The 25,339-nt window shown below is 41.3% G+C and overlaps 2 protein-coding genes across 3 annotated transcripts in view; both read left to right on the top strand.

Moving 5' to 3' along the window:
• CPT1A (carnitine palmitoyltransferase 1A) overlaps positions 1 to 18,899 on the top strand; it is a 50,515-nt gene extending 31,616 nt beyond the window's left edge. For both annotated transcript variants that reach the window (XM_066611148.1, XM_066611147.1), the window contains exons 12-19: positions 2,083 to 2,188; positions 3,746 to 3,862; positions 5,822 to 5,986; positions 7,230 to 7,364; positions 9,085 to 9,237; positions 12,087 to 12,191; positions 14,851 to 14,943; positions 16,699 to 18,899. In XM_066611148.1, coding sequence (XP_066467245.1) covers positions 2,083 to 2,188; positions 3,746 to 3,862; positions 5,822 to 5,986; positions 7,230 to 7,364; positions 9,085 to 9,237; positions 12,087 to 12,191; positions 14,851 to 14,943; positions 16,699 to 16,785 — 961 coding nt within the window. In that variant the 3' untranslated portion in view covers positions 16,786 to 18,899. The remainder of the gene's footprint in view (positions 1 to 2,082; positions 2,189 to 3,745; positions 3,863 to 5,821; positions 5,987 to 7,229; positions 7,365 to 9,084; positions 9,238 to 12,086; positions 12,192 to 14,850; positions 14,944 to 16,698) is intronic.
• A 5,539-nt stretch (positions 18,900 to 24,438) lies between these two features.
• The window catches only part of TESMIN (testis expressed metallothionein like protein), a 34,785-nt gene continuing 33,884 nt past the window's right edge, over positions 24,439 to 25,339 (top strand). Inside the window, exon 1 of the mRNA XM_066619604.1 lies at positions 24,439 to 24,960. Within this exon, the coding sequence (XP_066475701.1) occupies positions 24,439 to 24,960 (522 nt within the window). The remainder of the gene's footprint in view (positions 24,961 to 25,339) is intronic.

Below are 25,339 nucleotides of genomic sequence, written 5' to 3'. Positions count from 1 at the left end.
GTGCAGGTTTAGCAGCTTTAAAAACTACTGGTTTGTGTTTGTATTATTCACCAGACACATGTAGATTCAGGGTTCATCTTCCTTTCTGGAGTAGCTATTCTTCCTAGCAATAAATCTGCTTTGCCAGCTGGGCAACAGACCTGTCTCTCTCAGTACAAGAGCTGGAAAGGAAAAGCCAGGTGGGCTCCTACTCCAATCAGGTAACTTTGAGACATCATCAAACCTTAGTTATTTAAGCACAAAGCACAAAGGAGCCTTGGGGTGCCAGGTTCTGTCATAGTATCTGCTACTGATTCACAGGAGACACACCCATTTACTCTCCAGTAAGTGCAAAGATCAAGCATTCCTTAGGCATAGGAATAGGTGACCTCAGAAGGCCAGATGCAAGAGAGTGGCAACCGGATGCAGGAACCTTGCTGTCTTGTGTGATCCCTGAAGCATCTGGTGGATGTAAATAGTTAGGATATGGACTGTTCCTCTCACTAGAGGCATTCATGGATTTAATTTTCATTGGTTTGCTCTTTCAACTCCAACTTTAAATGATGGGACACATTTTGTGGGGGGAAGGTGTTGTGGGCTTTGTTCTTGAATAGCATCTCTGCTGCATCTGCTAGCTGTTGCTGGATATTGTATCCATTGCTCAACTTGAGCTTTCAGCCAACATTTTCCATCAACCTGCTTGTATTTTTTTCTGCTCACCCTTTCATCCCCAATTTTATTTACTATAAAAGTTGAAAAGAATAGGAGTTGAAGTACTTACATGTTGACTCTTTGCCTGCCTGGTCCAAGCTGGCGGATAATTCAGTGGGTTGCCTTGTATCTTCACCCAGAAGATACTACTGTGGGTTTGATTTTTAAGAACTCCGGGGGTTCAGTGGTCTCCTGGGAGGGAGCTTTTCTTAGCGCCCCCCCCCCTCGGCCTATTCTCTGTAGCTTGGGATGGTGGTAGCAGATAAAAGCTGCCTAGGTCCTCCCCTGTTCAACTGCTGATCCAGTAGAAGGAAGTGAGGAGCAGGAAGGGGTGCATTCATGCTAACCACTAGGTACGACTACCCTTGGTCAACCTGCCTTCTCCCTTCCCCTGACAATGTTATATAAATTAAACATAGTTCATCTGTCACTTATATATCACTGCTTTCTCCCAGATTCCTGGAAATTGTAGTTTTTGGTGAAGGTACTAAAAATTCTCTAGCAACCTCTCCCCTGCGTCACAAAACTATAGTTGCTAGGTATATGAAATGAAGACCCAGCTAGTTTAAAATGTAGTGTAAATATCTCCTCTTGTAACTTTTGGATGAAGCTCTTTGATTGTTGCCATGTAAGTAATCTTGTTTGGTGTTTTTTTGTTTCTTTGTTTTCCTTTTTTAAGTGTCATGTGATGGAGCCACACATTTCAATTGCACACAGCCATAGATGGCTTTCATATCAGGCATGTTAAGATTCATAAGCATTATTTCATAAAAAGATCAGCCTTAGATGCTTCAATTACTCCACTTTGAGTTTACCACTGTAAATGTATAGGTAGAGGTGTTTTGTTTTGTTGATAACTAAAAAAAAAAACACAAAACACCACATTTTCCAAACATTGTTCATTTCAGTGTTACAATGCACCATTTTCCAAAGACCTCTGTGCACAGTTAATGAGTAAGCAACACAGGAATTATGTATTCAATTGTCAATAAAAACACAAAACATCACATTTTGCATTTTAACAACAAATTTAAAAAACCAAATTTTTAAAAACCCACCATTTTCAAACACCTCTATGTATAGCTGGTTGCTCTGACCTTTTGTGTGTAGACCAGTGGTTCCCAAATTGTGAGCCATGGCTTCCCCAGGAGTTGTAGAATCCAGCCAAGGGAGCCAAAGAATCCTTGCAACCCAACACAGCACCCAACACAGTATATAGGATTGTAGCCCTATTGGGGAGCCACGGCCAATGGCTGTGGTCAACGGAGCTGCCAGTCAAAGAAGTTTGGGAACCACTGGTGTAGGGTATGAGTAGTAAGTGCTTATGCTAAAAAATACGCCTTTATGCCAAATAAGAAAGTTCTTAATATTTGGGAATTTTGTCTTTCATAGGTGGTTTGATAAGTCATTCACATTTATAGTGTTCAGGAATGGTAAAATGGGCCTGAATGCTGAACATTCTTGGGCAGATGCGCCAATCATTGGACACCTTTGGGAGGTGAGTGTACAGGAACACAGTGCAACTTGTCCTGAGGTTTTCCAAGGCAGTGTTCCTCAAACTGTGGGTCAAGACCCACTAGGTGGGTCACGACTCAATTTCAGCCACTCATTTCAATGTTTTATTTTCAATATATTAGACTTGATGCTACCATGGTATGTGACTACATTTGGGGAAATGTTACAGACCTATACTTTTAACAAGCTATTATGTATATTTTTTTCAAGAATGGTAGTAAACGGGACTTATTCCTGGCTAAGAGTGGGTAGGATTGCAGCCTAGGATTGTTAAAAATTTTCCTGCTCCATGGTGTCACTTCCGGTCATGAGATCACTTCCGGTGGGTCCCAACAGATTCTCATTCTAAAAAGTGGGTCCTGATGCTAAATGTGTGAGAACCACTGTTCTAAGGAATTTGATGGTAAATCCAAACACTTCCCTGCTTATTGGTTTTAATTCACCATTCTGAGCCCAAACAAGAAATAATCCTTCAGTGACAGACTGACTGGAAGCATCAATGGATCTTTGTCTCTTCCCCAATAGTCGTATATTGACACTTACAGAAGGTTGACAATTAATGCAGTAAAACTGAAGATCCTTATTTAAGCATGAATAAGTCTGACTCTACTGTTTCAGAATTTTTACATCCTTATTTTTAATTTTAATAAGAAACCATTGTTACATAACTGTGGACAAGCTTTCCATAAGTAAGAAAGCTTTCCATAAGCTGTTGTAAGAACATATAATAGGAAGTCTGGACCCAGTAGCGTAGAATACACAACAGATAGTGTTGGAACATGTCAAATGCTGTGTTTGGTTGTATTCACATAAAACTATTTTCATTTTTATATGTAAAACAACACTTACCTGTAAACGTTTGACATTTTGATATATCAGTCTGTATTCTGAGACCTTGATTACTGTGCGGAGGCTTGGTTAAGATTTCATAAGAAATACTTTACTCACATTTCGTTGTTATGTACATGTATCCTGCAATTATTAGAAGACCTACTACTTTGGAACAGAGAACCTTAGTAGCTGTTCCATTTGTGTGGCAGTCTGGTGAAGATAGCCTGGAGAGTATGGAGCCCTTGCAGAGCACACCTTCTCCTGCAGTGGTCTGGAAAGAAACAAAGAATGTGGGGGGGGGGGGGAAGGGAAGGAATATTGTTAAGGACCATGCCTCCTGCAAGACCTATAGAGCAGCAGGTACAGAGTTCTCAGGTGACTGGATATTGCACTCTCCTCCAGAGTCCTGCAGGTGGCGTTGCATCCAAATTCCAACAATTACAGTACTTCATAATCTCTGAAAAGTGCACCTAAATATAGATTAATGCTGAAGGGCTAAAATTAGCCAATTGTATTTAATTCAAAGAACAAATACGTTTTGTAAAAGATCAATTTTAACTGTTCCATTTTCCATTTGTGAGTTGAATCTTAATCAAAGTACATTCAATAGATATTAACTACACTTCAAATAAGGCTCATACTCCCCAACTCTCTCTCTCTCTCTATTGATATACAATGCTTGTAATGATGTGTATGTTTTTCTCCTCAGAATGTCATGTTTTCTGACTGTCTTGAACTGGGCTACACAGAAGATGGGCATTGCAAAGGAGATATTAATTTAAGCATTCCTATGCCTACCAGGCTACAATGGGAAATCTCTGAAGAAGTGAGTGCAAAGCCACTGGTGGACCTGGATTATAACATTTATCTTATTCATTGTGTATTTATTCAGTTTGTAATAGAGATGCTTGATCATAGGTTGCATCCAAATCAACAGTACAATGGTCCCTCATTATCTGTTCTGGAAACCCCTGCAAATAACAAACTTTGTGGATGCTGGAGTCCCAGTAGGAGCAGGGTCACAGCACCCCAATAACTTACCTGGAGGTTATGCCAGGGCTTCCAGAGGTTGCACCAGACCCACAGTCAACTTCATTGACCTCCCTGCCACCTCTAAAGGGCCTCCAGAATACAACTGGCAGCAACTTCTGGTTCACATCTGTGCCTTTGGTCATATCCAGGAGGTATTGTGAGTGCGGGCCTCCCCACTCCCCACACCTCAGAACACCTGGATGTAACCAGAAGTTGCAGGCACAACCAGGAGTCAACCAGAGGGTGTCCAAGATACCCTCTGAGATGCAGGGAGATATCCGCAGATGCTGAAATCTGTAGGTTCTGAGCCTGTGGATAAGGAGGACCCACTGTATTTCATGAATTCTGCTATAGCAAAACATACTATGATGTAGTAGCACATTTCGCAACATGTCCTGTGATCTATAATGGTACAGCACTTCTAGGTTCTTCTCATGCAAAACTTGTGCCTCATTAAAGCAGCACAACCCTTTCCAGGTTGTCTCAATAGAGATCTCATCCAGATCATTTTCCTGACATTTGACCTATTCTCTCCTCTGCTTTGGAGCCTAGTGTCCACAATTCCAAGAGGAGAAAGCATGTATTTATGAGGAATATGCAAAATAGTACTGAGGCTGTTGAGAATTGGCCTCAAACAAATGTTAGAAACAAATGTTATGAGTGCTGGTCTGGATCCCTCCATATTACCTTTCATCTGTGGACAATTGAATAGCACACAGTAAAAAGACAAGAGGAAAATATTGATATGCTTGGGAATTCGCCTTCTACTTATTTTTTGGATGGTGATCCACAGTTTGCAATTCTGTCTTCAGCCAATGGGGAGACAAACTTGAAGAAAAGGCTTATTGTGGGCTGTACCGGGAACTTCCTATCCTACTCCAGGGCTAGTTACTTTAATGCCTCTATAGTGTTGGCAGGCACGTGAAGTGGCTAAGCATCTGTTTAGCTTATTGTGTACTGTTTAAAATATTGAAATGTCACTCTTATCAAGTACAGGTTACAGACGCAATGTGGTGTACCCACTAAAAATGTTAAATGTACAAAGTGCCCTAAGATTTCTAACTCTTGCCCAGCACAAGTTGCTACTGATCACAGCAGAGGATTGTTTCCTTTAAGTATGTTAAAGAATGTTCAGAAACCAAAGAAGCATTTAGGTTAGGCCTAGTACAATCCATGCATTAGTTTTGAATACACCTAATTAGCTTAGCCTGACTTTGTTGTTGCTAGTGTTTCAGTCCCAAAATCTTAACATAGAACATCCCTCAGTGGCTTATTAGCAGGGCTATTATTTTCTTGTTGCTATTATTTCTTCACCTTATTTAAACTGTGCTTGACAACATTTTGTTGGCATCCTCAATATTATTTTAGAATGCTTTGAGAAGTACAGCTTTAATGCACTTCTTATATTTGTTTTCTTTTATCAGTTTTATGAAAAAATAAGTACAAAGTAACTGTCTAGTAATGAATGGAAAATTGTTTTTAGAAAGAGGCGGGTCAGGGATTCAGAAGCAGGTTTTTGAGTAAGGCAGATTTTGTTCTTGGAACCTACCCAGAATTGATCGTGCTTAATAAGAATACTTGTGTCTAGCCTTTTTTACTGTAATAGGAAAGTTACCTTTATATGAATGACAAGTAATTATATCATTCTTTGAAGTATAAACTTCAAAGGCAAAATAACATGTTTTGTTAAATAAATTCTATTTTATAGCGGCCCTTTTGTTTAATGTAATTGTTGTGTTGCTGCTATTTTTAGTGCCAAGAAGTGATTGAGAGGTCCCTGAATGTTGCAAAGCCTCTGGCAGATGATGTGGATTTTCATTCTTTTCCTTTTGATACATTTGGGAAAGGACTTATGAAAAAAGCAAAAACAAGTCCTGATGCATTTGTGCAACTTGCCCTGCAGCTTGCTCACCATCGCGTAAGTACTCAATATTCATCTGTTTCATTTCTTCATAAAACAAGTATAGGCGATCTGAACTTGAATAAAAATATCCTGCCAAATGAGACAACTCTGGTCTTGTTCCTGTTCACCTGAAAAGTTCTAGTTCAGCTCATGCTTCTGCTGATTCAGTGCTGCTGTTTCTTAATGACCTGCAGCAAAGAGATTTATGGTTCAGTAGATTAATTTTGTAACACATGAACACATTCCTCATGCAAAAATATTGGTGAACAATATCTTACAAGCAAGGAAGCAAGAGTATGGATTCTGATAAGCCTACCCTCACTTAACCCTTGGAGTCTTAGCACTATAAAAATCTTAACTATACATACCGATAGGGGAATGAATTGGCAGTAACTCTATAGTAAAGGCATTTTAGATAGCTCACTGAAAACATCTGCAGCTAAATATTTTTAAACAGTAAACAATATGGATTCATGTTGCTAAACGGACATTTAGGCACTTCAGATCACCATTTGTAGAACCCCTGCCGTCTCACACTAAGTTTGGCTGGAGCATGCAGTTCTCTGTGCATGACAATGTGGGTAAAACTGCTTCTGTATCCCAGGGACTGTGTATCACTAATGCATACGAAAGAATTGCACAATCTGCTGCACCACATTGTTGCAATAGTCTCATTCATTCTCTCTCACATAACACACTGCCTTTTAGGATAGCATCACAGGGAAGTGCCATACTCCTAGGAGGGATTGTTAAGAACTCTGTAGCACACAGATCACTGAAGGAAATAACTGCATCATATACCAAGAACAAAATTATGTAGACTTCCCTTAATAAAATAAAATGTATTTGAGTCATTAATTTGGGTAACAGATTGTCTCAATTTTTGAGATGAGTGGTTGTAACTTTTATGTAAATTTAGTACATAATGAGACATGCAGAGAGTAGGCCCAGCTCACACACAATGCAACATGAAGGAGTCTTATGGAGCTCATTTACCCCTTTCTTGGATGCTTTTTCGTTTTAGTACAAGTTACAGTTGGTATGTAATGTAGAACTGCAGTTTATTTTTAAAGTGAAACCAGGAGCTTTTGCTTTTTCACACTTGAAAGAGGAGTAAAAAGTATGCAAGCTGGCAGCTCTCTTAACCTCACTCTTGTAGTACTAAGCATAGCTTAGCATAGCAGCAGAACTGGGCCATTGTGTTTTATTTTCTGACTTTGAACATTTTGCTTCAATCTAAACTGCTGTTTGCATTAAGGACATGGGAAAATTTTGCTTAACATATGAAGCATCTATGACCCGCCTCTTCAGAGAAGGCAGAACAGAAACTGTTCGCTCCTGTACTAATGAGTCATGCAAATTTGTGCAAGCTATGGATGATCCATCAGAAAGTGTGAGTTTACTGTTGTAATAAATGTATAACTTTATTTGCATGCAAGTACTCGTGGTTGCATATAGGCTCTTAGAAAACATGATTACTTACTTATCCAACACAACAGTAAAAGCAAATGTGGCAAGGTAAGTTGTAGAAAGAGATTTTAATTGTCTTAAAAGCAAGTTAATGTGCCATAGATATAGTGGAGACATAATCCTGTGCTCAGCAGCACGGCTCCGTGCCGCTGAGCACTGTAGCAAACGTACCGCAAGGCGCATTTGCGAGCCTCACCGCTGGGTACCCCAGTGCAGTCCAGTGCTGGGCTAGCACAGGGTGGTCGCCCAGCCTCCACAGCTCAGCAGTCTCCAGGACCGCTGAGCTGCAGCACGGTAAGCAGGGGTGGGGACGGGGGGCAGGGGGGTGGCGTTCCGGGGAGGGGGGAGGCTGGCAGGAGGCTGAAGAGGGCAGGGGAGGTGTGACAAGGAGGTGTGGACGTAGGGAGGGGGCGGGCTGGAGGCATGCCTGGGGGGGAGGGAGGCAGGTGTGCGAAGTTCCGCTCCGCAGAATCCAAGGCATTCGTGGAGGGCTCCGCGCCCTACACAAGTGCCTTTGGTAAAGTGAGTAGCCCCATTGTGGGGCTGCTTACCTTACCCGAAGGAAGGGGATGAAAATCCCCTTCTCCCAAGGTGCCTCCCGTGGTAGCCTGGGGCGTGCAGGATCTGGACAAAAGTCCCCTTCTCCCAAGGCACCTCCCATGGTAGCCCGGGGCATGCAGGATCAGGCGGCAGCCGTTCTCAGTGCTGCCGAGGCTGGGCACCCCGGGCAGCTCAGGATTGGGCTGACAGGCGTTAGCTGTTGCTTCCAATATTGATTAGCCATTTTGTGAACATGCCACTCTCTTAAACAGCAAAGACAAAAGAAAATAAGCATAGGCTGCATTAGTGCACTAAGCTTAATAAACATTTTATTTGAATTGATTCAAAAAATACACATAGGGGGGACATGATTGAGACATACAAAATTATGCAGGGGATGGACAGAGTGGATAGGGAGATGCTCTTTACACTCTCACATAATACCAGAACCAGGGGACATCCACTAAAATTGAGTGTTGGGCGGGTTAGGACAGACAAAAGAAAATATTTCTTTACTCAGCGCGTGGTCGGTCTGTGGAACTCCTTGCCACAGGATGTGGTGCTGGCGTCTAGCCTAGACGCCTTTAAAAGGGGATTGGACGAGTTTCTGGAGGAAAAATCCATTATGGGGTACAAGCCATGATGTGTATGCGCAACCTCCTGATTTTAGGAATGGGTTAAGTCAGAATGCCAGATGTAGGGGAGAGCACCAGGATGAGGTCTCTTGTTATCTGGTGTGCTCCCTGGGGCATTTGGTGGGCCGCTGTGAGATACAGGAAGCTGGACTAGATGGGCCTATGGCCTGATCCAGTGGGGCTGTTCTTATGTTCTTATGTTCTATCTATAGATCAGTCTCTACCCCACCCTGTGTAGCTTAATAAAACAGCCCAGATTGTTTAAAAACTAGTTTACAGTGTGAATGTAATGGTGGGATGCTGTGGTTAGGAAAGTTGGGGGAACTGTGCATATCTTGTCCATAATGGGGCTTCAGGGGATAGGGACATGCACTCAGACCATGTTTTTCTCTAGATTTTGAAGTTACTGTAATGGTATTGCAATAGGGAAATCTAGAGGTGTTTTTTTTTTCCCCTTTAAATCTTCAGAATGAAAAGAAGCGCACACTATTCAGGACTGCTGCTGCTAAACATCAGCTCTCATATCGTCTTGCCATGACAGGTTCTGGCATCGATCGCCATCTTTTCTGCCTTTATGTGGTGTCGAAATACCTTGCTGTTGAATCTCCTTTTCTTAAGGAAGTGAGTAATTATAATAAGTGAAAACTGTGTGTGGTCAGTAGAGATGTAAAATTTCTGAAAATTCTGAGACTTGAAAGAAAACTGTTCTAAAATGTTTTTAAAAGCATTAAAATATATGCAAGACTTTTACTTTTTAAAGATCATTAAAAGTATTACACAGAACACATAACAAACAAAATTGTACTGTTCTGTATTTTTAGGAAAAAAATATAAAATTTTATTTTATTCAGACAAGAATGAACAATATATCCTGTGTTCAGAGAAAGATCTAGGAGCAGAAGCATCTTAAGTATATCTTAGTTTTTGCCAGTTGGGAAATAGGAATAAAAGTTGCAAGTAGAAACTATCAACATTGTAGTAAATACAATAAAGTTTTTATTATCTGGGTCTAGAAAAACTTGCCAAAGAATTGTGCAATCACTTCTGCATGCCAAAGCAGCACTAGGTTTGAGAATTTCTATTCAACACCCTTTGCCTTCAGATAAACCTCTTTTGAAACTGAAGAAAAATCTAAAATTAGTTAGCATTACCATGCAGAAATGGAGCAGAGAAATTAAATATCCTTATGAGTTCTGTCCTAAGTGAATATCTTCACTTAGGACCAAACTCATAAGGATATTTATTTTCTTAAATTTTTCTTAAGTAATTTTCTTAAGTAGTGTGCCAGCACAGCAGCACTCATGTTACTTATTCTTCCTGCCTTTTTTTCCTAAGGCAGCAATCCGAAAAGTTGATTCTTGGGGCTTGGGGAATTCTCAGGAACAGAATGGAATGTGGCATAAGAGGTTACAGTAAGAGAAGGAAAGTACTGAAAACTCTGTGGAAACCACTTTTTTATTTCTATAGATGGTTTTTAAAAAAATCTGAGCCTTCCATTTCGATTTCATGCTTTGCTCTTAATAGAACTGGTTTGCATGTAGAAAATGTAACCAGTGACCATCACACAATAGAGCCTCCACAAGGAGACTAGCTAAAACTGTTTCCATGTGGCAACCAGTCACATTATGAGTCATCCATGTGGGTCACCTTGCTATGTGGGCTTGCCCCGCTATAGGATTATCTGATGGAGATAAAATTCCATGCCAGTTGACTATATACTGTATCTACTTCAAAAGACGACAATCCTGATTGTAAGAGAGAAACACACACCACGAAAACACATACCACTGAACTCTTTCTTTGAAAAAGTGAGTTAGTTTTTTATTACATAAGCACCTACTTGCTCAGAAATATGTCTCACTGAGTTCAGTAGGATTTACTCCTAACTAAGCAGACACAGGTCTGCAGATTTAGAATGATGGATTGAGATCTAAAAGTTCCAGATTCAAATTTGCCCAATTCCAATGTTAATTCAGGGTATCTCTTATGCCAGTCTATCTCACAAGGCTGCTGTAAAATGGCAGGGGGACAAGAACAGCTGTTAAATCTGTTAAACCTGCCTTATCCATTAAAAAAGTAATCATTCTCTAAATTGGGGCATGGGATAAGTGTGACAGAAGTTAGGAAGAGTATAGCATACTGTTGAAAACTAACAACTCTACATGCAGTAAAAGCAAACTTCTTGGAAATTCAGCAAGAAAAAGAGAGACTGCTGAAAACGCATTCTGCCAGTGGAAATGCACCAGATTGACCAGACTTGAGCCTGTGGCACTCTCTCCCCCTGCCTTTGCAATGAGGCAAAGAAAGACCTTTTCCTTATCACAAGCACAGAGCACAAACAAGAGGCACAGAAAGGCTATGAGGGTGAGACTTCCTTAAAGACAATGTCTGAAAGAATTTGTTGCATCCATTCATTCAATCTTAAAGAGCGTGCAAAGTGGAGAGGGAGGATAAACTCCACACATACTCCTCCCTCTTCAACATGCTTACAAGCAGCAGAAAGAAGGAATCCAGATGCCAGGAAGTACAGGATACAAATATCTTGTTGTCTTATATGCTCCCTGAGGCATTTGATGGGCCACTATGTGATACAGGAAGTTGAACTAGCGGAGACCTTGGCCTGATCCAGCAGGGCCCTTCATATGTTCTCAATACATGGAAGTGGCATACGAAAAGGATGCCAATTCAATGAATAGGGGTCACACTTCCTCACTGTATGAACTTTTGCTGCTTTATTCCAGTTACATTCCACGTCGCCCTCACAGGTTGGTCTTTGTGTGCATCAGCTTCTGGGTAGGTTAGAGGAAGTGTACACAGACTAGTTGCTATCAGTACTCTAACTAAATCATTTTGAAGTACTATATTTACCCAAAGGTAAGACAACACTAAATGTAAGGGTATTCTCAATTTTAAAGATGAAAATATGGAGGGGGGACCTCATCCATATTTATTTCAGATAAATAGTTTTTAGGCATCTTCCATTTGACAGCCATGCAAATATAAATGGTCCTCGGCTTATCATGGCTTTTGTCTACAATGAAGTCTGGACTGACCCCCAAACCAATCGCCCAAGCCAGTCATCCCCCTAGCCCTTGATCTTTGTTTTTCCTCAATGGCAGAGTTGTGTTCTCTCTGGAGTGCAGTTACTCTGGAGTATGTGGGCCTGGTCTCATGACTGGGGCAGTATTCTTTCGTATTGGTCTTTCCAGTGCACCTGTAGTGATATTGGCTATGCTTATTGAATTACTTTCTTTAGCAACACTTCTATGCTTTCAGCTGGAAACTGGTCCAAAAAAGTACCAAGAGAAGGAAAAACCATTTCAGAAGGGATTATTCAGGAATGTGTCTTCTTTTCCTTCCCCTCCCCCTCCCACTTGATCCTTTTCAAGATATTTTCTAGAATTGTGGATAATGTTCTCTGGCTTAAACAGCAATTTTACCACAGTTTATAAATTTCTTTACTTTCTAAGGTTTTGTCAGAGCCCTGGAGACTTTCAACAAGTCAGACACCCCAGCAACATATTGATCTGAATAAGAATCCTGGCATGGAGTCCAGTGGTGGAGGTTTTGGACCTGTAAGTTGAATGGTTTGTGATACTTAATTTTGAGAGAGAACAGCGCCACTATCCTAAATATGTGTGCCAGCATGTCTGTCTGGTGTAACAGTAATACAACTGGTTAACACCGTGTTTTGTGATTGGCATGGGACCCAGTGTCCCAAACATTCATGTGTGGACACAGGAAGTCATCTATATGTCACAGACATGGGTAATTGATAGGCTTATCAGTTTGTGTCCACACACAAAAGTACTACTTTCTGCATATCTGGAGGAACTCTCTCTGTTTGCAAAAGTGCATACATTATTAACTAAAAGAAGTAGTGAAGATAGTGGTATGTGTGCTTAGAAACATGTTTTTAAAACAAAACAGCCTAACTGAGCATGCTCAGTGGCCCCCAGGAGATATGGAATGTTAAGCTGACAGTCTGGGGGAAAAACACAATGAGGGGGAGAGGGAGTTAACCTGTGTGACCCTTAAATAGTTGAAATTGGGCTTTAGACTTGGGGACAGGCAACATTCTGTTGCAGGTCCCTCCTGTAGAATATTAAGCATGACATTGTTAAAGCACTGCCTAGAGCAGTGGTTCCTGGACTGGTGGGTCACGACCCACCAGCTAAGGAGCACTCAGCTCTGGCCCCTTCAGGGGCAATGGGATTGCAATGCAATCCCCAGGGTTGCACTGTTACTGAGAGGAGAGGAGTTTCTAACTTACCTGAAGCCAGTGCCAGCCTCTCGGGAGTGCAGGGGCCACTGTGGATGCCTCCACAGGGACTCCTAGCCTCGAAAATAATAAAGATCACATTCGGAAGCCACTTCTGGTTTCATGATTGGAAACCGGAAATGGCTTCTGAACACGATTTTTATTTTCGAAGCTTGGGAAGCCCTGCAGAGGTACTCCTGGGAGGCAGGTACTGGCTTCAGATAAGCCAGAAAACCCCCCCTTCCCCCAGCAGCAGCGCGATCCTGGTGATCACATTGCTGCAATCCCCCCAGCCGTAGCAAAGACTTAAGTGGTTCCCTCCTCCTAAAGAGGACTTTGGGAACCAGAGGCTTGTGCAGCACATTCTCTAGCACCTTCCTCTTCTGCTGCCAGTAAATATTAAGAACATAAAAACATAAGAAGAGTCCTGCTGGATCAGGCCAAGGGCCCATCTAGTCCAGCTTCCTGTATCTCACAGTGGCCCACCAAATGCCCGAGGGAGCACACAAGACAACAGACACAACCTACATCTGGTGCCCTCCCCTGCATCCGGCAATCAGAGGCAGCTTGCCTCTAAAACCAAGAGCTTACACATACCTACTATGACTTGTAACCCGTAATGAACTTTTCCTCCAGAAATTTATGCAATCCCCTCTTAAAGGCATCCAGGCAAGATGCCATCACTACTTCCTGTGGCAAGCAGTTCCACAAACTAATTGCACGCTGGGTAAAGAAATATTTTCTTCTGTCTGTCCTAACTCTCCCAACACTCAACTTTCGTGGATGTTCCCTGGTTTTGGTGTTATGTGAGAGAGAAAAGAGCATCTCTCTATCCACTCTGTCCATCTCCTGCATGATTTTGTATGTCTCGGTCATGTCCCCCCTCAGGCGCCTCATTTCTAGACTGAAGAGGCCCAAATGCTGTAGCCTTTCCTCATAGGGAAGGTGCCCCAGCCCAGTAATCATTTTGGTTGCTTTCTTTTGCGCCTCTTCCATCTCCACTATATCCTTTTTTGAGATGTGGCAACCAGAACTGGACACAATACTCCAGGTGTGGTCTCATCATCGATTTGTACAATGGCATTACAATATCTGTTGTCTTATTCTCAATGCCTTTCCTAATATTAAATATTAAAGAATATGTGTTGGGTGAAGGCCATATCACTAGCATGCTGTAACTATATTTGAAGTGTTACCCCAGGAAAAGAAGAGTAATTATGATTCTGGAGTGAAACAGCCACTTTTTATGTTTATTTAAGGCTAATAGCCCAATCCTATGCAGCGCTGGCACATTGGGGCCACATGGCCCATACCATGTCCAGCTCTGAAACGGAGCAGACCAGAGGTCTTTTCGGGGCAAGAGAACATTTATTTCCTTACCCCATGTCAAGCCGCAGCCTGCTCAATGAAGCTACTTGGATCTGTGTTAGCAAAATTACTGGTGCAAGTCCAAGAAGTCCCATGTGGGGCTGTCAGGCCGAATCAGGGGTTAGGATATGGTGGAGCCTCCTCCACTGACCCTACCCCCTCCTGGGCCTAATAACTCTCTGTTCCACACTCCTCCAACCCATTACACACTTCCCTGCCTCCCCCCCCCCTCCCGTGCTGTCTGGCAGCCGCAGGTCCACATCCAGTGTTGGCAGGACAGCACAGGCCTTCCTGCTGGCGTTCCTAAACCCAAATAGTCAAAAAGTGCTTTACAGCACTTTTACGACAGCTAGTGCCACCATTGCTAGCAAACCATAGGATTTGAACCATAAATTATCTTTTCTTTACACAAAGTGTTGAATCTCAAGATTATCATCCTCATGCAAAGGGACTCCTTGCTCTTCCTTTCAGAAGAAAGGAAACTTTAGGATACAAATCTATTTCTTCCTAAATTTAAAATCTATTCTGTTGGAAGGCATTTCTCAGTGGATTTTAAAAGATTTGGTTTTATATTAATTATAATAACTGAACTGTGTCTTTCACAGGTTGCTGATGATGGTTATGGAGTGTCTTATATTATTGTGGGTGAAAATCTCATCAATTTCCATGTATCCAGCAAATTTTCTTGCAGTGAAACTGTGAGTATCTTACAACATTTAGGGCGCAGTCCTGACCCGGGCTTGGGCCAGCGCAAGTCCCTTGCACCAGCCCAGGAGGGTCACAAATGTGCCATAAGGCACATTTGCACCTCCTCGGGAGTCGGCTAGGCTGGTGCGCAGAGGCACGCCAGCCTGCAGAGGCTGGAACAAGCCTGTACCAACGGAGGCACCAAGACAGGTGGGGGTGTAGGGAGGAAGCATTCCTGGGCGGGGTGGGCGGGTGAACCTGGGATTGGCGGACGGGGAGCAGGAGGCAGGGCTGGGATCAGGCAGTTATGCCAGATCCCAACCCCCATTCCTGGGGAGATCGGAGCGGCTTCAAGCCACTCCTTTCTCCTCGGACTTGTGCCACCATAAGAGGTCCCCCCCCCCCGTTTCTCTCTGTTGCTTATGAGATCCTTATTCTGGGTTAACTTCTGTGTCCTGCTGTATTTGGATAAGTGTGTGCCTTCTGCAATCCACAAATGGGGGAACTCTGTTGGTTCTGAGATACCTGGTTCTGTGCATTTTTGTAAAGTGCTGGGGGGGGGGGTTGGTGAAAAACTTTTTCTCATGTGTTTCTACTTTGCTGGGATGAGTTTCTGCCTAGAAATATTTTTCTTCATGTGTCCCTGCCTTGTTAAGATGTGTCTCTGCCTAGAAATATTTGTATTATAAATAAGCTCAGTAGAATTCATTCTTTCATACAAGTTCCATCTTTAATGTATCCATTTATGTAAATTTACATAATATACATAATCATATATTATGTAAATATAATCAAATTTGAAATATAAATTAATTTTTTCCCCTGGCCCCCAACACACTGTCAGAGAGATGATGTGGCCCTCCTGCCAAAAAGTTTGAACACCCCTGGTTTAGAGGATTGAGACTGAACCTTGAGCTTATATGCTAATTCTGTCTTCCATTTCTAGGTTGCTGTAGTTATATTTTGCAGTGATGTATGAGTAAAGCAAACTACAGTAAATACTGTGTTTGCAAATCATGGTTTTAAAGTCAGCTAACATCATGGCGGGAACACAGTGGCACAGCGGGTTAAACCAGTGAGCCAACAAGCCTGTTGACCGCAAGGTTGGCAGTGTGAGGGGAGGTTGGGGCATGCCCACCCACTGCCGTTTTGTTTGCTGACACAGCTCAGGTCCTGTAGCTGCCTTGCGGGGGGGGGGGAGGCTATGGAGAAGCCCCCAGCCTGCTCGCTGGCAGGGCTCTCCTCAGTGTAGCCCATTGTCCCCTGTGGTCCAATATGCCTGGCTGGTGGGGTGTGTGCCAGTGGTGGTGGTCGACTGTTTCTCTTCATTTGGAGAAATGGCAGCAGCTTGGGGGTGAGTAGGAGGGAGCTGGTGCTGGGGGGAGGCAGCAAGCAGCTTGGGGGTTGTGGCAGATTTTTAATTTTGCACTTTTTGAAAAAGATGGGTGTGAAATAAAAACCCAGGAATGCCGTCACTTCTGGATGTGAGCTCTGCACTGGACAACAGGATCCTTAGCTACGCCACTGTCCTGATGCATCTGTACTTGCAGAGTTGGCATATAAGTTCCATCTCTAATATATTCATTTATGTAAATTCATTCAAATTTTATATGTAAATTAATTCTTTTTTCCCCGGCCCCCCAACACAATGTCAAAGAGATGATATGGCCCTCCTGCCAAAAAGTTTGGACACCCCTGTTGTAGACTATAGAAAGAGCTTTGTGAATTTGGATTTCTAGCTCTCTCCTTTCTTTTTCATTAATTAGGATTCTCATCGCTTTGGGAAAAACATCAGACGAGCTATGTGTGACATCCGTGACTTGTTTGCTGTTAGCAAAAACTCCACCAAGTGATTTCCTTAACATCCAGCCAGCTAGTCACCCTGTGTTGGGGTTGAGAACTCTTCTGATCAGTGACTGAAGACAAGTAGCAGTTGGAGAGAATATTTGGTCTTAATTCAAGAGTATGTAAACAGCTGTTCTTAGAATGGATGCAAAGGTCCACCACTGCTATTCTTCAGAAGGGTTTTCTTTTCCCTTCTGACTTCTGACATTTTCTGTATTTGTAGGAGAGCAGCAAAGTGATCAGGTGAAAATGTATATACACCTGTCTAATTTGGTGTACATTTGATTGCTTCTTATGTAAAAATCTTTCTACTTGTATTCTTTAAATGAAGGAATGAAATGTGTGTATTCCAGCCTTATCTCAACAAAAGTAATCTGTCTGTAAATGTACCAGTAGCAGACCATCAGTTCATGTATCTGCTGTTTAATCAGCTCTGGGCATTCACCTTAAATAAAGGCATTTCATTAAGTTAAACATTTTTTTAAAATGGCAAACCTAATGTTACACACAAAAAATAAAAATTATGTTTGAAAGTAAGCTTATGTTGCCATAGGTCAGTGGAAACGATTGTCTAAGATTGTGGTAGTTAACCCTTTTTATTACCTGTAATATTTGTGACCATATACTTTCTCACACCTTTATTTTACTTCTGAATGAGCTTGCATGTATGTGTTTCGATAATTTAAACAGAGATACAGGACATTATTACATTGTGGAGTTATTGTACATTGATTTGTAAAGGTTCTCTGCTATAAATTTGGGAAATGAAATTGCTGAATTCACAATAATTGATGGGGTATAATATAGCCGAGGAAAACAAACACATGTTCACTTGATGTTGTATATCAGAGAAGTTGCATATGAAATGTTGTCTTGTTAAACCCTGATGAAAGCCCCTGTCTTTCATCTGCATCTTGCATTTCCTTGGGCTTCAGAAAGTTTTGCCATCAGTTTCAAACCTTGCCAAATGATCCACAGTACAAGACTCAGCCTGATTCATGTATTGCAAGTTGTCTGTCCTCGTGCCTTACTTAAGTGGCTTCCAGCTCATGTGCAACCATGGAAAATGGAGAAGGCCTTTCAGCATAATAAATATCTGACACCTGAATAAGTCATGGGTCAAATCTGGAGCGACAAATCTAGAACTGCTGAAGGAAAAGAACAATGCATGACAAATCCTGAATTATATAACCAGAGAATGTGTAACAAATTTTTTTTTAAAAGTAAAGCAGTAAAATAAAAAAGGAAAAGAATATGAGGGCACATGACTGGCATAAAACTTACCAAAAGCCTAAAGATACATGCATTTAAAAAGTCCTCAAAGCAGCCTTTACAATAAAATAAAGGGTTTCGAGTAGCAAGTAAACTTATAATTTGATGGCTTTGAAAAGATCATACAACACCTTCAGAAGTTTTTTAACTTAAAGTTTTGATACTCCAAGCTTCTGATAACTTGAATACATTGAAGGAGTGGAGAAGGTCTTTTTGTCTTCAGGTGGAGAATATAAATAAATGTCTGTTTTTGTGTGTTTTCACAACACCTTGGTCTGGAGTGTTAATGAAGATCTGAAGTATTGCTCTATTTTGGAATACTGTACTCACTCCCTCAGGTATGGGCATTATGTGCTTGATCAATGAATAGGCAAGGAAATTATGGGAGAAGATATGACATCTGGAATGCAGCATGAACATCCAGTCAAAGCACTATGGAAAGTTAGAATCAATGATTTGGAGCATTAGAAATATGCTCTTTGTATTGACCACTATCCAATCTATTAATTTTAAGAAATAATCTGTAGGAATTTTTTTTATTAGGAACATAACGTAGGCACGACTCAGGTTTTAGATGTTTCAATCATAGATAACTAGTGCATTATCAATGCAATTTTTGCATTCTTCAAGGGAATGTAAATATATAATTGCCTGAGGATGGTCTGGGTTTTATTGCAAGTGTTTGGAAAGTTGAGTGTCATGTATTTTTTTATTTGACACAAATTATAATTTCTAAGCAGAACTGGTTTGTATTCTCTTAGGATGTCAACTGCATGTAAATATGTTTGGTTGTAAATCTTAAATGCACAGTAAACATAGATTATCTTTAATAAAGAAATTAATATTCTAATATGTGTGATCTTATCTTATGGAAATAGCAGTAATTTCATTTTTCACAGTGTCCATATATATTCCAAAGGCAGAATTGTTAAAAGAATTGTACAGCTAACATTGGGCTAGTTTGTATGATATTTTAAACATCCAATCAGCCCCATGTGATATATAAGACATGAATGCTCATGGAATTGTCATGTCCTGCCCCCTCTGTTTATGTTTGAGGGAATTTAGGCACTTTCTTTAATCACATGGTGGGCAGGGGAATTCTCTACAAGCTCTGAGAAACCTCAGACAAACCACCAACCCACCATGCAATTAATGAAATGGCCCTAATTCCCCAGTATGTGACAGGAGGAACCAGGAAGTGTGTCACAATGCATGAGGTTGGACAAATGTTTTTAGAGTATTATCCAAAGCAACCCAGAAACATTTTTCTGTTAAAATGTGTTCCTGTTAAAATGTGATCATGTACTGATTTTAAAAGAACTTGCGACAAAATTGAAAGCCAACATATACATTGATATCAATGAGAAGGATTTGATAAGGCATACTCATTCTGCCTTGCCTGATACTATAGACTAATTTTCCCAAGTGTTGCCTAAACAGTGTGCTCCTACTGTCTATAGCTATAATTTGTATGCTCTTTTGTTCTAATGTACATTTTAGTTTTATAATTGGCCATCTTGGACTTACTGTTCCATATTATCTGCATTCACAAGTGGTATATTTACAACTAAAAGTAGACAGTCTTGCTTGTGAAAACACTCAGCCCTCAAATCTTTAACTGTGTGTTGTGAAATTGTGTTTGAATGTTTTATAGGTGCATAGATTTAGGCACCTGTCACTTTATTGCAAAACTTGGAATACTTGAACCTAATTCATTCTATTTAATGAATTGTCTCTGCTTTCAGACTACAATAAACAATTTCTTGTAATTATAGAAATATATAACCCTCTCTATCCAGTAAGCAAAAGCTCTGAGGGGTGATTTGTTTATATCTTGCCTTATTGTAACTTTCTCTTCTCTGGTCTCCCATTGCCTTACCTCAGATACCTCATCGAACCTCTCTGGTACTCAACTGTAAAAATCATCCACATCACTCACATTGCTCTAACCATGTCATACCCCTCCTGAAATCCCTCTATTTGGTGCCTGTCTGTCTCTGCATCCTATATAAGTTTCTCATTATGTGCTGTGTTGGATCAGCCAGCCTAAGCACTGGCCAAAATACACGGGCTCCCAATAAGCCTCTACAATTATGAAGGGGCACCTCTGAGGAAATCAGTTTGCCAGAGAGACAGATGACGGAGCAACATGCTTCATTATCTCTTGTAGCAACTGCCCCTGGACATTTGTCCCCCCAGCACACCTGGGCCACTGAGGAATGTTGATGAAGTTAACATTAACGTGCATGTTAGAGCAGAGAATTTTCTCTAACTTTCCCAGGTAGCTAGAAAGGTGAAAGCTTAGCTGCTGGGGAAAGGAACATTGGGAGCAAGAAATGTGTACCCAAGCACATGCCTCCTTTAGCAGCCAATGCAGGCCTTGTAATCAGAGGGAAAGTCAAGTCCATAACTGCCTTGGCCACTGGCAGAGGGAGAAAATAAGTGGGCATCTCCTTTTTTTTTCCCCTTTATCTTTCAGTGGAAAATGTGATAGGGTCCAGCAATGCTTTCCGATGGCAAGTCAGATGGAGGGGGTGGGGAAAAAACTCCACTCTTGCTGCTGCCACTGCCACTAACTGCAGTTGCCAAGCAAACTGTGCCTATACTTGAGGGGATGGGGAACAAGTTTTAGGAATGGGTCATATTCCACAGTCGTGCTGTGCCCCAAGCCCACTAATACCCTGGCACCCACCCTGCTTCTTACCTTTACTTTCAGAAACCTGTATGGCCTTTTTCCCTTCCTTTTGACGTCTCTGCTGTTGTATCATGACATGTGCCTGTCAGAGACATTCATCTTAAAATTTCACCATCCTCAATTGTCCAAAAGTGTTCTCTTTAACATCTCCTTACCTCTTTTCCCTGCAACCACCTTCAACAATGCCTCTGATGCCAACTCCCTATTTCTTTGAATCCTCCCCCTAGTTTCCATACTACATTGTGACTAAGCCGAAGTAAGAATACAAACTAAATAGTTACATATTCTCCCTGTACCCATTTTCCTCCACTTTCTGTGCTGCTTTACTTGTTCCTGCTTTAGGCTGCAATCCTAACCACACTTTCTTGAGAGTAAGCCCCATTGCACAAAATAGGACTTACTTCTGAGTAGACCTGGTTAGGATTGTGCCCTTAGACTGTGAGCCTGCAGGACAGAGACCTATCTTTTTACTCTGTGTAAAGTGTCATGTATATGGATGGTGCTATAAATAATTTTTAAAAAAATTCTTGCCAATTTATAAACAATGCCTACATCTTTATTTTGTTTTCTGGGATTGATTTCTTGATTGTAATGCAATGAAAATATAAATATTAATCACAAAACATGAATGGAGTTGATACCATGAGAAAAGTCTTCTATTATAGTCTATCATTGTATGTTTGATCCTATCGAGAAACAGAACCTGGGTGGAGATCAGATGATGGAGGGCCAGCTCCTATTCACTTCTGTGGAACTAAAGTAAATGGCAGCATTGATCCATCCCTTCAAGTGGTGGCAAATTCAGTAGGGCGCATCTGGTTTGGTTCTTGCGTCTGCTCAGTGTTGCCTTCACGGGTTGTGGGTGCTTGGGTGCCTCACACCGCAGCGGCGCTTCTCGAAGGACTCCAGTGGGGAGGCTCTGCCTCACCTGCCTCCCCACCCACTGCACATCCCTGATCTAGTCCTCCTTATATTGCCATTTGTCCATTTAAGAGGACTTTTTCAGTCATGGAGCTTCAGAGCTGACCAACAGCTACATGAAACTACTGCAGTGAGAGGCATTTAATGAAGGCTTCCTTTTCGGGAAGACACTCTCCTTTCTATAGGAGGCTTGGCTGGGAGAAAAAGGCGGGAAGCGAAAAGAGGAAGGAATCAGTCTCCTTCCCTGCTATCAATATGAGGGGGTGCCTTTCTTTGGCTCCCTCATCGCGCGCGCCAGTAGCAGTTCTGAGAGGCTCTTGAGCGACCAGGCATGAGGGGCCGCTTTTGCTTCCCGCCTCAGCCCAGCGCGAGCCCTCACAGCTGCTCCCACCCGCGCGCCTCCAACGGCTCCCCTCCAAAGGGGGGCAAGTAGTTACAATGATGATGGAAGGGAAAGCGCGGGAATCTGTGAAGGGGGAAGGTGAGGGAGAGGGGAAAAGGGGTTTTGTGACGTGATGGGATGTAATGACACCCCTGCAACATTATGGAGGAACGTGGGAGAGGCGTTTTTCATTAAGTGCAGGCACCACCACTAGTTCTGAGGCGACTGCATCAAGGCTCTTTCACACATGGTTGTGGCAATCACGTTTGCAGGAAGGAACCACACTGGGGCTTCTTGCTGCAAACGTGTCAACAAAACTGTGGATGACACATGCTTGCCCAGCATTTGTGCAAACAGGCTGTCATGGAAGACATGCATGGCGTGTCAAGTGTGAAGTGGCCCATGGTTCACCACGGATGAGTGCACAAGCACTTGAGAGGCTGTGGTCACCGTGTAGGTGTAGGGCATGCAGTGTGGTTTCAAGAATGGATAATGAAAGTATATGCAGTGAAATGGAGACACACGGATGCTTTGGACACCTTCCTGTGAGAAGTGGTCATTAGAGCATGCACCATGCTCAGTGGGCATGGCTGAAGCAACTATACATACACGTACTATGTTGTGATTGGTTCTGTATAGATGTGTGTGGTGGTTTCAGATATAAGCATATACTGCATCTTTCATCCATAAGATGTACTTTACCCACCACACAACATGGCTCCTATTGTCTACTTACACATTCTTTTCATGTGGGAAAATAGCAATCACAGGTTGGCAAAGTCTTGTCTGAAAATTATAAAAGGCTAGAATAGCCCTCTATGAACAAAAATCCTGAACATTTTATACTTTTTAGCTGTACTTATTTGGTGTGTATGTACTTATTAAATTCTGCAGGAGATGGATAAAGTGGATAGGGGGATGTTCTTTTCCCTCTCACACAACACCAGAACTAGGGGACATCCACTAAAATTGAGTGTTGGGAGAATTAGGACAGACAAAAGAAAATATTTTTTTTACCCAGTATGTAATTATTCTGTGGAAGTCCTTGCCACAGGAAGTGGTGATGGCATCTTGCCTAGATGCCTTTAAGTGGGGATTGAACAAAGTTCTGGAGGAAAAGTCAAAAACAGTTTACAAGCCGTGATTGGTACGTGCAAACTCCTGATTTTAGAAGAAGGCTACCTCAGAATGCCAGATGTGAGGGAGGACACCAGGATGCAAGTGTCTTTTTGTCTTGTTTGCTCCCTGAAGCATCTGCTGGGCCACTATGAGATTCAGGAAGCTGGACTAGATGGACCTTTGACCTGATCCAGCGGGGCTCTTCTTATGCTCTTAGTAGATGTGATATCCTGTATTGGAGTTTAACTGCCAACAACACCTATTTGACTTACGTATTGTCTGCCTTACATTTGAAATTTTTAAATTTTACTTCTCATGAGGGAAATAACATTATGAATGGGAAAGCTAACATTTTTCAAACTAAATATAGTGATGTTTAAAATACGAGCTTGCGTTGGTGTAATAATATGTAAATCTTCATATTGCAAATGTGTTGTCAGAAAAAAATGGAAAGGGACAACTTTTAGTTATAACTAATTTGAATAGATTAGTCTCTTCAAGTAGACAGTGGCCTCATAAGAAAACACGTAGCACTTCAAATGCTGGAAAAGGCTGCAACACTGACTAATCATTTTTGATAACATGTTAATATGTTTGAACAGCAAATATGCATGTCAGTACTAATTAAGGGCCCAATCCTATCCAATTTTCCAGTGCCATTGCATCTGTGCCAATGGAGGCATGCACTGCTTCTTGTGGTGGGGCAGCAATCACAGAAGACTCTTTAAGGTATGGGAACATTTGTTCTCTTACCTTGGGTCTGCATTGCAGCTGCACCAGTGCTGGAAAATTGGAAAGAATTTTAAGTAAGTACAAGCTTGAGTGCATGCTCAGATCACTTAAAACAAATTTGTTACCTCTTAATATCCTTTAACCAGTGCTCACCTATTTGTACTCATAAAATAATTAAAAGTTAAAACACAACTGGTTATTTTGCCATTCTTCCAAGGAAAGTTTATGTGTAGAGGAAAATCTATGTTAAGAGACTACATGTACAGAACCAAGGGCAAGTTTTTATTCTAAATATAGAGGTGTGGTCTTGTATATGTATATGACCGGTGAACATGGATTTAGAATTGGTCCCTTATGTTGAATAGGTTTCTTTGCTTAATTTTTAAAAAATTTATTTTGCAGCTGAAACTCCTACCAAGATGAAAATTGTATATGTATATGACCAGTGAGCAAATGTTTAGAATTGGCCTTTATGTTGAATACATTGATGTGCTTAATTTTTAAAAAATTTATTTTGAAGCTGAAACTCCTACCAAGATGAAAAGTGGCCTAGTAGAATTAGATGTCTCCACAGAGATCGAACATATTCATCCTGAAAATCTAACTGTATCTGTGGAAAATCATATAACCCTTAGTGGAGTTTCAAGTATGGAAAATGGACTTGTGAAAGCATTTAATTCTGAAAACCTTAACCTGAAGAATGACTTGATTTATAAACCTGTTGAAGAAGGATTTCACTCCAGTCAAGATACCTGCTTAAGTACAATGGACAAAAACCCAATCGATCACCTGAAATACACTGTTAATAGAGAAAATGAAAATGCAGTGCTTGAAAAAATGCAGCAATTTACACAAAACTGTTGTGATGACAGCTATGGAAAATTACCAGAACAAACTCATTCAGAAGATGCGACATGTTCATATTTACCACAATTGCAGCTGCATTCATACAATATTCATTTTCTTCCTTCCCTAATGACACAACATAGAAATTCTGTGTTACCTCTTGGTACCAACACTACTGATGAATCATTCAACACTAATGTAGCAACTATACCAGTAAGAATGTTCTTTTTTTTTTACCTTATGAAGTGTCTTAATCAAAATATGTGTGTTTTGGATTAATTACAGTATTGCATTTTAATTGCATTAGATAAAAAATCAGCACTACAATTAACTGTAAGACAGTACTGCATTTGATGAGGTTTCTGATTGTAACTGGATATTATTTTTAGATCTTTCATCAATGAAGAATGGGAGAAATATTTTTGAGAGAAAAAACATATTGTCTCTATATATGTATCCATATTTTATAAGTATAGAGCCCAGTCCTATCTTGGCCATTGCCCTGTTGTACAGCAGTGCCAAAATGGCTGCCACTGTATCCTGCAGGACCAAGGAAGCAGCCAGAGGTCTCCTTGGGATAAGGGAATATTGG

The sequence above is a fragment of the Tiliqua scincoides genome, chromosome 1 (genome assembly GCF_035046505.1).
Source record: "Tiliqua scincoides isolate rTilSci1 chromosome 1, rTilSci1.hap2, whole genome shotgun sequence".
NCBI lineage: Eukaryota > Metazoa > Chordata > Lepidosauria > Squamata > Scincidae > Tiliqua > Tiliqua scincoides.
This window is presented reverse-complemented; position numbering and strand designations above follow the sequence as displayed.